Genomic DNA, 14,340 nt, shown 5'->3' on the forward strand with positions numbered 1-14,340 from the left:
GTTAAGGCTCCTTCTTGAGGAGCTGCCATATTGTTCCTTTGGAAAGTGTCTGGTTGGCCTCCACACCCTTGTTCACTTGTTCTCCTGTGACAGCAATCCATCCTTGCGGGCAGTGAGCAGTCCTCCATCTTTGCCTTCGAGTCGCGGTGTGCGAGGTTTCCATCGGACCGTGTTGCGAAGCATCCACCGTTTTTTCATCGTTTTTGTTCATGTATATCCACAGCAGAGCATTATCCAGTGAAGTGTTACACGACATGAATCACTTTGAAAGAACCACAATTCCATTCACATGCAGGTCAAAAGTCTGCACCCTTGTTTGCGTTCAATAGGGTTATTTGTGTTTTTAGCAGCAAGACATTCTCTCCCTCTGTCATACACACACACACATATATGTATGTATATACATATATATGTATGTCACACACATATCCCTATACATACATATATAATCTATGTATATATATATGAATATGTGTGTGTATATATATATATGTATATATGTACTGAAAAATATACATTGGATGAATTTGTCATTTTTTTTTGTGTTCCTTATTCCGTCCAAGGAATGCATCTTCGAAGAAAATGTTCAAAGTGCTGTGCCAAGAAAATTCCTTCATTTCGACTTCCGTTCGTCCTCCTCTCATCTCCTGGGTTTGTCACATCTGAGTCAAAGAGAATCAACAGATCAGACGGTGGATGTGATATGCACCACTGAAAATCTGAGTGATGCCACAACTAACCAGTGAGGTTACACTCTATGGGAGCAAAGCATGCACACCTTATTCTCCATAATTATTATCACACACAAAACAAGGACCTCTTTAATTTTCTAAAAATCCATTTAAAATTATGGTCATGTTGTCTTGAACTTCTCTTTTATAGCGACACTTGGTTACGTACGCATGTCAAGTGTTATCTACCACATTACAATAAACACACACACGCGCACACACACACACGCAAACAGAGTACATATTGATATATACATTATATATCAATGAAAAGCACAATAACATCAAGAGCAGTGCGATAGACAAATAAAGCATTAATTGTTTGGAAATTTTAACGTTTGGTTCACACATACAGGCCAATACATACAATCCCATGCTAAAGGAAAATTTTGCTTTATCACAAGCCAAAGAGATTAAGAGACTGTACTGTGACTTACAGCAAGTTCACTGTAAATTCACAGTAGTTCCAGGGAGTGGATGGCAGGCCTGATGTAGAGAGTTAGCTTAGCACTCCAAATGCCAATTCTGACAACAAGCAACACACAAAAAAGCACTGATTCCACAGAGGAAATGGAGCCACACAAATATCTTGCTTTCCACATACACCCCCCCCCCACACACACACACACACACACACACACACACACACACACTCACAAAGGGTTAGAGACAGAAAGCTTTCCAAGCCAACTAGAAGCACGTTTCTCTCAAGAGAAACATTTAAGAGTCAGCAAACCAGCAGACACGTTGTTTATTGAAATAATTCATAAACAAACCTGCAAGTTCGTTCGTTTAACTCAAGCTGTCTGGACTTGCAGTCTAATTCTGTATTTTTGCAGGTGCACTGACAGGTGAGGGGGTCCTGCTTTCTTCTCTTTGCGCAAGGCGCACAGTGGCTGCAAGAAGGGAAAAAGAGGTCTAAGCTGGAGTGTCTAGCAGAGAGATGGAGAGAGGGACACACACGCGGCACCCTTTCAAACTCCCTGTCATCCCACACAAACAGGCGTGCCAACGTCTACTGTAGTTCACTCTGCCACACTGTCCTGGCACTCCTCACACAAGGAGCGTGTGTGTACGTGTGTGTGTGTGTGTGTGTGTGTGTACGTGCAGATGGGCATATGGTGGGTGAGTGTTAGTAGTCTCTGTTTATATAAGCTATTTGACACAGGGTTAGAAGAAGCCCGACGAGGTGGAAAGGGGTGTTGGGGGTGGGGTGGGATCAGCCGCGAAGCCGGAGGGAGAGGACAATGAATGATGTTTGGGGACAATGATAAAAACATGGAGCCAGACATCGTCCTGTTGAAACACAAGCGAGTAGCAAGGCCCTGTATGTGAGATGTGATGGTCACGACCAACGAGCAACAGGCAAAAGCAGCAACAGCGGACTGCTAGCCCTCCAGCGCATGCTAGCCCCCGGCGCCATCCAGCCCCCGACTCCACCCCAGTCTTACGGCCGAGGGCTCAAAACGTAGCCCACCATTCACACTCCTCTACCCCAGACAGAGGCAATCACAGGGTTGTACTGAGCTCAGCTATGGCAGACGGGCACTGTGCCCACTCTGGGGTTACGATCCTGTCAGTTAAATTGCTTAAAATCCTGCCCTACACGGCATTTATGTACGGCCTTCAACACGCAAACGATTTAAATGAAACTCAGGATGGCTGGTGCTTTAAGATGCAGTATCTTTTATTGCATTGAATCGATGTTCACAGGGTCATATGTCATTGAGAATAACAGAAGACAGAGCTGCTCGGAGTTTAACAGGCATGAACAATAAAGACGCATTTGGTCACAGTAGGTATACCCCTTTCGTCCCATCTCGATGGTGTAAACTGCAGCCATTGTGCCGATCTCGAGCCCTGTTTCATGCCTTGCAAAAGACCCAGAGGGCCAGCATCCAGATACAGCACCACAAGACAACTGGGACTCAACCCTCCCTCTTATTGTGGGCTTTAACCACATAACCATCCTCTTTTAAACTTTCCATGATGCTGTGTTGGCTACACAGAATAAGAAACATAAAACAATGCTTTGTTTTTACAACCCACAGGAGAAAAGTAAATAAAATGGCCAATCCTAAATCATGTTCCGACTCCGCAACAAGAAAGAGCAATGAGAGATGGAGGAAAATGGGTCTGAAAATGACACTGAGCACGCAAAAATGCGACAGCACACAAAGTGGACAGTGCATCGGCGTGATTCCAACAGGGTGATTAGTAAGATGGGTGGAAAGCCATGCGTTTTGACACCGCTGCCTTGCCATCTCCTCGGTGCCACATTATTGCTGTAGCAGATTAAGGCTGTGTGGACACCAAGTGGAAAAACCCTCAAGCCAACCAAAGGAGCGAATTACAAGGAACAAATGACCTCCTCCCAGATTAACTTAACGACCAAGAGAGACAAGCTCAAGTGCAGGTGCGGCGTGGGCCGTGCACAGCTGACATACGAGACTTGCTTTCTGTCTCGGTTTCTCTGTCTCTGTTTCTTTAGGCCTTTGCCCTTGCCCTTCCTGGGTTTTCTGGAAAGAAAAAAAAGCAAAACAATGCAGATGCAGCTAAATGGGAGGGACAGTGACGTTCAAATGAAATAAATGATCAAACAAATCGAAGCAAAAGATGAGGCTCGGAATTCAGATCTTTCGCAGGGAGTTGGGGTAGGGGGTCGGAGGACTTGGCAACTTCAGGACACGACGGTGACACGGACACCGCTGTTCTACGGGTCAGCAGGGACACACACTTTACTGATGACACGGCGTACAGGCGTTGTGTGAGTGAAACACGGCTACACATACGACACAGGTGAGACACACACGCTTCACGCATTCCTGGGCTTCAGATGTTTCTCCTTTCCAACTGACATCTCCCTTAAATCTCTGTGACTGCAGACGAGATGTGATGCACAGCCTTTCGCTGCCTGCTCCTACACTAACAACCTTGTGAAACTACACTATATCGCTTTTATATCCAATCCTTAAAAGCTCTCGGAACGGCCCAGAAGAGTGCAGGGAGCCACAGAGAATCAGCGTCGGCTGTTTCCAGGCTGAAGCCGAATAGCTGACGGCTCACATCTGGTCTGCCTCCTCATGCTGACGTGTCCCATGCGTCGCACAGACACCATACTTGGCACTGCAGCATCCATAGTGATGACTCACTCTGTTCGGTCACCAAGCTTCCTCCCTCCACCCGCCACCCCCCTCCCCACGGAGCTCTAAACTCAACTGCCTCGACCTCTCTCGGCTGACCTTTTATTTACATTACAAAATAGTTCCCTGCAGAACACCTGCTTCTACAATTAGAACCCGGAAGCAGCAAAGGCCAAAGGTCAAGGCAACGTGACGGGATGGAAAAAAAACCAAAGGCAGGGGTGGCGAAAGGCTTCTCCAGCTGTGGCGTTTTACGCCGCCCTATTGGCAGCACGACTGGGAGAAAACACCTTGAATGTCACTGAGGGTAACATTTCCTGCTTTAATGTTTGACTATAATGTGCCCCGAGACCAAACACCATAACACAGACAACCGCCCTCCACCCCTGAGAGGCCTAATCTCCCTTAAAGCGGCATGCTGGGATTGTTTTCCAAGATGTAGCAAAAGATACTGCACCTTCAGCAAAAAGCACATTACGACATGTGGGAACCGCATAGTCGACGGTCGCTCCTTTTTTCTTTTACTCAGGAATAATACGATATGATAAAGTGTATAAGGGGAAATGTGATTATCAGGTAAACACTGATATGGGCGCCAGTTTGGCAATTTATGTACAACACGCATCTCTGAAAATCCGTGTTGGTACGAGTTTCAACTGCCAAACAATATAAGATGTGATTTGGCCACACTGATTTCAGAACAGAATATAACCTTATTTGGACTCGACTAATGTGATGTTGGTAGAACAATGTTAGTAATGCAATTATTGCAGCCGCATGGCTGCAATTTCAATGGACAATACGGGTGTCCGTTGACGTCTGTATTTCTGCAGCATTTATCAAAATTAAAGACCGAGTGTTTCTGAGATGTTCTTTGTATGCTGGGATATACTTTAGTTAACTATGTCACAGCACGTATACTCCACGTATTCAGAATAATAAGGAAAATATAAACGGCCGCTCTCATGTGCTGCGCACCTCCTAACGGACTCTCCTAATTCCCTATTAGTAGCAGACCTTTTTCAATGGCGTAAGACACAAAACTTTGCAACCCATGTAACCTACACTCCAACTCCCGCTGAAACATCTAGCCGACTTCACGCCAGTAAATTTCCCAAAATGTGCAAATGCCGATTCACAGTACTACCATTAATTATTTTTCACTGATGTGGAATGTAGTTTGCCGCAGAAGAAGTGCAAGAAGCGCTCTGAAATGAACGGACACGGCTGATCAAAATGTAGGGTGGCACAGTGGTGCAGCGGGCAGCCCTGGTGACTCGCAGCACCTGGGCTATGTGATCATGTTCTCCCCGTGTTGGTGTGGGTTTCCTCTGGTTGCTCCAGTTTCCCCCACAGTCCAAGTACGTGTTTCTGGTGAACTGGTGACTCCAAAGGGCTTACAGTGTATGTGTGAGTGTGTGTACCTGTGTGGCTGCCCTGCAATGGAAGTCGTGCCTGGAGTACGCCCTAACTCACCCAGCACCCTAAGCTTCCATCATAGGCTAATTAAAGAATGAATGAACGATTCAACTGTGATTAAATTTATGATCCTAATATGGTACTTTTACCATTCTTCCACCTAAATACGACAAATGGCAGGCACCACAGACAGTCGAAGACACCAAGTTAGTTGAGAGTTAAATATACATTATCTTTACTTACTTTTCTTTTTTTTCCACTACTTCTTTCTTTGGTCTGAAAACATTAGAATAAAGAAAGGGACTTTATCAGGCAGTACAGTACATGCTCATCTGATAGCACAGGACAGACATTCTTTTATATCAACTTTTCAGTCTGTATGTAAGCCAGATGAATTCTATTTTTATTTTAACTTATCTTTACGATGTAGCTGCAACTCATAGTGGTGGCATATCTCAGCAAAATTTGCCATCTTTTGTGAACTAACAGCTGCGATGTGTATAACCACAGGCAAAAACCAGGTAAGTGAAATTCTTACCTGCAATCACATCTTCTGTGTTCTATAAAACTCAACTGGAAAATGCTCCGTTGTACTTTGGGTCTGAATCTCATTACCTGTTGAGAAATAAGAGGATTATATGTGTAGTCTGAAAAACAATAAACCATACTGTTCTGTACAACACCTCTTACATGCAGTCATTCAGTCTACTTCACATGGGACACATGCTTTACTACATTTACAATTTCCATTCAGTCTATTTCAGATGGAGCATGTGTATATACTACATTTACAGTTTCCATTCAATCTATTTCAGATTGAGCATGTGTATAAACTACATTTACAGTTTCCACTCAGTCTATTTCGGATGGAGCATGTGTATATACTACATTTACAGTTTCCACTCAGTCTATTTCGGATGGAGCATGTGTATATACTACATTTACAGTTTCCATTCAATCTATTTCAGATTGAGCACGTGTATATACTACATTTACAGTTTCCACTCAGTCTATTTCGGATGGAGCATGTGTATATACCACATTTACAGTTTCCACTCAATCTATTTCGGATGGAGCATGTTTATATACCACATTTACAGTTTCCACTGAATCTATTTCAGATTGAGCATGTGTATAAACTACATTTACAGTTTCCACTCGGTCTATTTCAGATGAGACGTGTATATACTACATTTACAGTTTCCACTCAGTCTATTTCGGATGGAGCATGTGTATATACTACATTTACAGTTTCCATTCAACCTATTTCAGATTGAGCACATGTATGTACTACATTTACAGTTTCCATTCAGTCTATTTCAGATGGAGCACATGCACATAGTACATTTACAGTTTCCATTTAGTATATTTCGGATGGGACACCTGTATATACTAAATTTGCAATTTCCATTCTCCAACTGAAACTGATAAAAATGTTTCACAACAATAATTTTTGCTGTGACAAACAGAAATGCTTGATAGGAGTTGGGAAAACTCAGGCTTAAATAACACATGTAGAGTCAAAAAATAGCTGAAGTGACTAACTGTCATGAAAGTAAGAGGAAAGAGGCAGGCGGACAAAAGGAATCAATTCTGTCAATAGCTCACCTCCATGGTGATGTTATACGTCTCTGTTGGGACGCACTCATACATGTCGTCGTTGCAACAGCCACCGCAGCGCATGAGAACGACGCAGGATGGGATGAAGATGTACTCTATTTCCTCTGGGTACTCCTGCAGGATGTCCACCAGCATCTCCCGTGGCTGGCACAAGCTGCTGTTGTATACCTTTACGAAGGAAACCACTGCGGGGAAGAACATGGAAGGGAATGAGCCGTTACTGCAAGGGCATTCACTGACATTCACCAGAGCATTCAACCACATGTGGTCGTCTGAGCTGGTTCATGGTTCCCCAAAATCAAACAAACAAAACAATGTATCTTCTTCTAGTGAGGTGAAAGTTATGCTTAAATCCAGCTGGAGGATGAGTACGCTTTTCTTCATGCCTCAGATGGCTTTACTTCCTTTACTTTCAATTAGACAATAATCATGTCATATTAAACACCATTGTAAAACATTTTATTCTCTGCAGATGGAACAAGGCAAGCGCTATATGCAGCCCACATTTCCTCTCTTGACCACTCTAGCAACTATTTTAATAAATTTACATATATAAAATGCAAAGCCAATTTAATAATTCCTTCCGCCTGTACTTTAGTAATTCAGTGTTACGTGTCCTTTATTTTCTTGATAAAGACTAGGCTAACTAGTAACAAACTATGATAAGCTTGATTAAGAGTTTAAGTAAGTTCCAGCAATGAGAAGATTCACTGGCAATGAAATGATTGGCAATGAAAAGTCTTTTTGTTCATATCAGCCATGGCTGTAAAACTACTGAGATAAGGGAGAAGCTCTTCAGTGAGTTTCACTGAGTAGCAGCCTGCCTTCACTTCCAGCTCCACCAGATAACCAGCAGATACATGGATCAGTACCCCATGATTTTGTCATTACATTTATGTATTCAGTCACTCATGGAAAGTAATAGATGTGTAACACCTTCAATAATAATAACAGCTATTTTTCCTTTCAAGCAATTCATCCTCACGTCATGCATAACTATACTAACAATTCCATCTGCGCCTGCTGCTAATCCCTACTGACAACAACCTAATCCGGACACTTTCCTCTGATAAACACACATAAAGATGTGATTAACACATAGCACATTCTCTTTCCATGCTGTGAGGGGTCTTTACAGTGATATAACAGCACTGCACTGAAAACAGAATGCAATATCTCCCTGCAAGGTTCGGACAGATCTTGTTCACTATTTGGCAACTTGCTCCTTGTGTGTTACGCAGTAATGAGGCAGCAGGTACCTTAGACTTAGTGGTTTGGGCTGTAGCTTTGCCATCTGAAGGTCCCTGATTTGAATACCTTGTCATGTCATAGCCCCCCCCCCCCCCCGACCTAAATACTTATCCTGAATTATTCCAGTTAAAAATAGCAGTGTGTATGAGTAAATCATTGTAACACTTCTCATGCAACTCTCTAAGTCGTCCGGAAGAAAGGCATTAGCTAAATAAATACATTTTAATAAGAATAAGTCCCATAGCATTTGCACTATTTCTTATGAGTCGTTCCGTTTTTGTCCACCAGGGGGCAGGCTCTTATTGCACACCCTTCGGACAACTGCGCAGAAGCATCACCGGCACATGTACATGTTTCTATATTCTAAACCCTTTCATTACTCTTATTCTTCTTCTTCTTCTTCTTATCATTATCATCATCATCATTATTATTATTATAAACTTACCGCCACTTTTTCCTCCTTCCCCAGGTATATGAGGAGCAGTCTGTGGAAGACAAAAAAGGGCACACGCATAAATTTAAATTATTCAACTATTATCTTTTCACCTACCAATAATACTACAGTAACTTAGTATAAACGCCTAAATTAATCCAAAATCGTGCTCTGCTAAACGTGTCACGTACGCCACTGCACTACACTAATATTTACACACATGTATTTGATCATTTCTCTGGGGACGTAACGCTGAGAAGACACGGGACATTGGGCTCGCGAGTTCCCTTTAAAAATAAAAAAAAAAAAAAAAAAAGAAAAAAAAAGATTTTTGCTTAAATTGCGCGTAGTGTGCGACAACGCACGTGGAGCTTGTGTTTCAAACAGGAGACGTTTAAACTCCGCCCAAGCGCGCGCGCACTGAAAGGGCCTCACTTTCGTCCGGACTATTAATCTGCGGCCGAAATGTCACCAGATATGTCGCAATGTGCGGAGGCCCGCTGCCCCGCGCTCCGCGTCCGGTGGCCTGATCCCTCCGCACGCGCTTCCCCGCCTCCGGCAGAAAAACCGCCGTTTAAAAGCGCGCCTCGTCCCGCCGTCACGCAAACGGCCACGAAGATTGCGTGAGAAACGCGTCAACTCCGCCACGAATCCCGCCTAGTTCGGGCGAGCGGAGGCTGCGCTCCAAAAACGCGATGCATACTTTGGGTCGGATTTCATTTGGGAGATTTGAAAAGTGAAAACTCTCTCTCCCTTGAAGTGAACAGCATGATCCGCATGTTATGTCACCGTTAAACATAAAGAAAAAAGGCGCAGTGTAAACGACTGTTAATATATAAATAAATATAGAGAGGGTTGCTCTTGAATCTCGATTCGATTAAATGTTTGTGTATTACATGTTTTGAGTCCTATATGAATTGCGCAGATTGCGGCGGGGTTGTGACAGGTTCATTATTGCCGTGGGTGTAAAATATGCGGCCGTTTGAGCGGTTCATTGACGCGCGTTTCAGAAGCGACTCACCTCAGTCTATTTACCACACGTTTTCCATTCGGACTTTTTTATTTTTATTTTTTAACGAGCATGAGTTTAAAATTTCACTTTCCCGCACTGCTTCGTCTTATTTCTCACAAAAATGTCCTCGGATGCATTCCGTTTTAAGAAAATCTTTAAGTCATGTTATATAGTTAACACGGAAACACCGGAGTCGCGTGTTTTCTTGCAATCGCCTTTTAAAGGAAAAAGTCGCTCTCTCAAGTCACAGTTTACATTAAAACAACCACTTCAGCTAAATTCGAGATCTGCGAATATCGCAACTGCTCTGCGATTTGTTGTATCGAAAGTGCCTGAATTTCCAAAAGTTCAAAACTATACACGAAATGAAAGAAAAACTCCGAGAAAACCAGTCTTCAGGGGAACAAGGAGAGGGACTCGGACAATAAAACGGTTAATTTCAGGGCCCCGCGTCGACGAGGTGACAGAGGTGACACCCCGGTGACACACGGTGACCCCGCACGAGACAAGGTGCTGAACCCTCAAAATAACCGAATGAAAACGCAGATACAGTCGTTGTACTGCGTTGTGAGTGTGCATTTGCATAATACACTACAATGTTATACAAATAAGTGCAAACAAACACCAGATGTCCACAGCAGTGTGGAAAGCCCCCACCCCCGGCCGACAATCACAATGTCAAGGTTGTGATCGGAGCTGCCGATGCGATTCAACAACCACCTCCAAACGCGGCCAAGGATCCGCTCTCGCGGCTTGGGGGAGGGCACGAGAGAATGACCTCGCGCCGCGGGAACAAGGACGACCCACTCAGTAATGACACGTGAAGCGTGTCGCTCAGCAATATTTCGGGATTTCTGAATCTCCAACCACCCCCCCCCCCACCCCCGGCCCCAGCAACCTCGTCCATGCGGACGCAGAGACCTTACCTTAACAGCGGACAAATAGAGGAGCGTCGCGAGAAATAACTGCATGAAACTGACAGCAAAGTTCATGATTGTAATTCCGAATGCAGATGTTGAGTCAGAATCCTATGTGGCGAAAGGCCAATCTCTCCAAACGCATTTGTGAAAATCAATCACAATAACAATGTTATCAAGAATCCTTCAGTGAGCGACAGTGGCATGGATCCCGCGAGGGTTCCTCGACGGGGGGGGGGGGGCGGGGGAGGCTCGGACACCTGGCAGACACCCCCCTGGAAACAGCTTCTTTGCAACAGTTGCCAATGGATGCCAGTATAACCAGAAAAGGGAGAATCCAGAACGCGCGTGTATTCGATGAGGAGCTAAATTCTCTTCAGAGGCAATTGCAATCCACGCTTAACGGCAGGAATCCCATTCTCTTTGAGTTCTCACCTTCCTTCTGGTGGGCGTTCATCGGAAAACAGAAAGCATAAAAAAAGGAAAAACTTTGACTCAATCCAGCTCAGCACATTGCCTTCGTCGTGTCAGACACAGTAAGAACATAAATAACGACATTTAAAAAGAGAGATCAGGACTGATCAGTGTTTGCCCACGTGAACGGCCCGTTCAGATTACTTCAGCGAAGTGGACCAGAAGATCAGCGCGCATTCTTTCACATCTCACTGATGTCTCTGCGTTTCTTTTAAAAAAGTCTCGAGATCCTCATAGTGGAGAACATGGAGCGGGTTTCCGCTCCCCTCTTCTCGTGCCGAACTTACAGCGCTCCGGTGCGAGCGTTCAGGATAAGTCGATGCTCCTATTGGCCGGAGCGTGGTGGGCGGGGCTTCGGGTCCGCTGTGCACTGCGGTCTAGCACGAGCTCTCGGGTCCCAAGGCGACGGCAGTTCCTCACGAGCTGACGGAAAAGTTTGGCAAAAGTCGAAGGAAAACAGCTAAAGCTGTAAACTCCCCTGGTTTTATCCGACATTAATAATATTATTGTTGATTTTTGTTGAAATATTCTGAGACATCGACCATCTCAACCGATGTATGAAATAGATACGGAAGTATACAAAATCAATACAAGTAAAAGTAGATTCTTGGAATAACACACGCAAATACTGCATAAATTTAGTAATACTAAGTAATACCCACTGTTTTCAGACCACTGTCCATTATTAAATTAAGTACGTCACACGACCTTGGGTAATAGCCAAAATTTTCCCAGAAGCGAGGAACAACTTTTTCCTCAACAGTTCTTCTCTAGTTCTTTTCCCTCATTCTCCCTCTCAACAGAGTGCTTCATTTACAGCGTAACATAGCTGCTGTACGCAGAAATTTACCGCGGTAATGCATCCCCCGCACCACAGTATTTGTTTTAGTGCACAACTGATGAAGTAACTTCGGTGTCTGACAACTTTGTGCTGTGTCCAAAATATCTCACTTATTTCGCAGTGTGCTGCTACGTTATGCAACTTGACAAATGTAGTTTATTTCTATGAGGCTCTTGTCCTTGTTGAGCTGTCCCAGACCAGGCTCTGTCCACTGTGCTAACGTTTGGGCAACACGGCCTGTACCTTCAGATACTTGAACTATCACTCATATCTGACAGCAGCACAATTCATTCATTCATTCATTCATTCATTCAGCTCAGTCTAGACACAGTGACCATGAGCACTGGACATCATCTACCACCAACACGTAGGGGTCTCTTCCATGTCCCTACAGAAGCTGCTGGACGTCCCGATGGGTCCCTTCACCTCCGTGTTAAACTGCTGGGCTGGGCTGCAGCACAGTAGACTTCCTGTCTTCAGGTACGAATGGCTGTTACTGCATTTCCATGTACAGTACAGCTACAGGCCCAATATGCTTTGCTTATAGATTCCCTCTTACTCAGGCAAAATATGTTCCTAATATTCAGTGCAAAGAGATCATATTCTGTTCTGAATGACCACCAAAGGTTCGTCTTACAGATGTTGCCCAAATCGTACCCCTGCATCTTAGAATCTGACACTTCTCTTTAAGTTTCTTTTTATATGCCTAAACTCTTTCCCTTGTAGATGCCACTATGCCCCCTGGCTTGTATGCAAGGAACACTGGACTGAATAAAAGTAAAATTCCGAAAGCATTCCTACCCATATGTTTGTGTACTTTACTAACAACTACTAACTCTAGAAAGAATCCTTATAGAGGCAGAAAACAGCAAACGAGCAGGAACAATTCAAATGGCACCAGGTCAATGTATTGTAAGATTAAGGATGCTTTACTTTTAGGGTATAGGATGTCACGTGGAAACATTTCCGCTGTTAGGCGTTAGGGGGCGCCATGGAGACGTGCATCCTTATGAAATTAAATCAGACATTATTAATTTTTTTGTATTACTTCATAACCATGCGTTTTTATTCATGGACCCATATAAAATTTTTTAGTTGAATCAATGAAAATTTTATCTTTTAGTAAAATAGTATCACATGTTTCACCTTACAAAATCTTTCACCTGATGTACTACCCTTGAACAAGGTACTTACCCTGAAATTCCTCCAGTAAAAATGACCCAGCTGCATAAATGGCGAAATCATTGTAAGTATCTTAACGCTGTAATTTTCTTTTAGGAAAAGTGTCAGCTAAGTGAATACATGTACTGTAAATGTAAACGACAGTGAAAGTAAAAAGTTGCAGATTTAACCTTTCAGTTTTTGGTAACATGCAGTTCTGCTGACCTCATCTTAACATCCTTGCCTAATGGTGTTAGTTGTTTCACTTGGAGTTTTGATAGCAGGCACGTACTCCACTGCAGACGGTCTTCACTGTGCAGGAGTGGGACTTGTGCCTCCCATATTTTTTCAAGTACAACAGAAAACTCCCCCCTAAATCTCCATCGTTCTTGCGCTTGTTGTTGAGACTGTTTCATTCATCATTTCTTGGACCATTAACCTCTCTTTCCTTGCAGCACTCACTCCTTTTTGTGAATTTAGACCTCCCCCCAACTTCCTTTCAAGGACAAAAAATCTTTCTATCTTCTCTTTTTATCTTCTATAGTTATATCTTAGATCTTGTGACTGAAGCAATTATTTAATTCTTAAAAGTCGTGTTTAGACTCTGAGATTTCTGCACACCTTGGTTGTTCGTCTTGATTTCAAGGGATGAATTGCACAATATACCCAAATCTACTCGTAGACAGCCATTTTCAGTGTTTTAGCTGAGTTTAGGATGCACGTGATTTGTACCTCTCCTGCGAACTCAGTTTGCATGAAATGCCTTTGGGTTGTTATGCAGCTGCTCCCTTGTTCTTGCTGACAAACTGTGAAGGCAGACATGTGTCTTTATCACATCATATTACTTCCCAGCATATTGTCCTTCAGTACATTTCATAGGTTTTTCAAAAGAGGGATGTTTGCTAAAAAAAACCAACGAAAGAATTCCCCTAATTACTTAATTCCTTGTGCCTTCTTACACATTCACAGCTTTCCTATATCAAATCAGATATTTGCTAAAAACAAGAAGGATGTGTGAGCATGCTTATTGGCGTAGCATGCAGGTATGAGCTGTGGTCCTCTAGGCAAGTTTAGCAGCACTCTACATACTGCTGCCCCCATGAGACTGTACTATATGTGATGTCAGTGGCACATAATTGCAGAGGAAAGAAATGACACAGTGAGTCTTCAAGTTCAGAAATAGTCGTCGGGCTTTGAGCAGTTACTTTCTGCTGAGAATGTACTGTCCACACCCAGTTTGCTTGTTTCCTGGTCCTGTGCTGATCCTCCTACTGCCTTCCTAGCTCTTCCTCTGCTGTTCTGGCCCTGGTCTCCAAGCTCCTTCCCGTGGGTCCTTGC

At 43.6% G+C, this 14,340-nt stretch overlaps 1 protein-coding gene across 4 annotated transcripts; it reads right to left on the reverse strand.

The window, feature by feature from the left end:
- Nucleotides 1-487: 487 nt before the first annotated feature.
- vegfab (vascular endothelial growth factor Ab) lies at nt 488-10,735 on the reverse strand. 4 transcript variants are annotated; one of them, XM_018743464.2, is made up of 8 exons: nt 10,536-10,735; nt 8,610-8,649; nt 6,902-7,098; nt 5,832-5,908; nt 5,537-5,569; nt 3,179-3,250; nt 1,508-1,627; nt 488-662 (listed from the first exon to the last, which is right to left on the reverse strand). In XM_018743464.2, the coding sequence occupies exons 1-8, from the start codon at nt 10,599-10,601 to the stop codon at nt 641-643; spliced, it is 627 nt and encodes a 208-aa protein (XP_018598980.1). In that variant the 5' UTR covers nt 10,602-10,735; the 3' UTR covers nt 488-640. The 4 variants fall into 4 exon arrangements, with proteins under 4 accessions (XP_018598980.1, XP_018598976.1, XP_018598978.1 ...); XM_018743460.2 differs by lacking the exon at nt 3,179-3,250; XM_018743462.2 differs by lacking the exons at nt 3,179-3,250; nt 10,536-10,735 and adding an exon at nt 8,818-9,008.
- Between the last annotated feature and the right edge of the window lie 3,605 nt (nt 10,736-14,340).

This window comes from Scleropages formosus, chromosome 1 (genome assembly GCF_900964775.1).
Source record: "Scleropages formosus chromosome 1, fSclFor1.1, whole genome shotgun sequence".
NCBI lineage: Eukaryota > Metazoa > Chordata > Actinopteri > Osteoglossiformes > Osteoglossidae > Scleropages > Scleropages formosus.

Bases quoted from the DNA above. Each gene is read 5' to 3' on its own strand.
- vegfab (XM_018743464.2), bottom strand. From the start codon at position 10,601: ATGAACTTTGCTGTCAGTTTCATGCAGTTATTTCTCGCGACGCTCCTC. The intron at 5,909-6,901 runs GTGAGCTATTGA...ATTTCTCAACAG, and splicing joins CGTATAACATCACCATGGAG to GTAATGAGATTCAGACCCAA. The intron at 1,628-3,178 runs GTATGTCAGCTG...CCCTTCTTGCAG, and splicing joins CGAGACAGAAAGCAAGTCTC to CCACTGTGCGCCTTGCGCAA.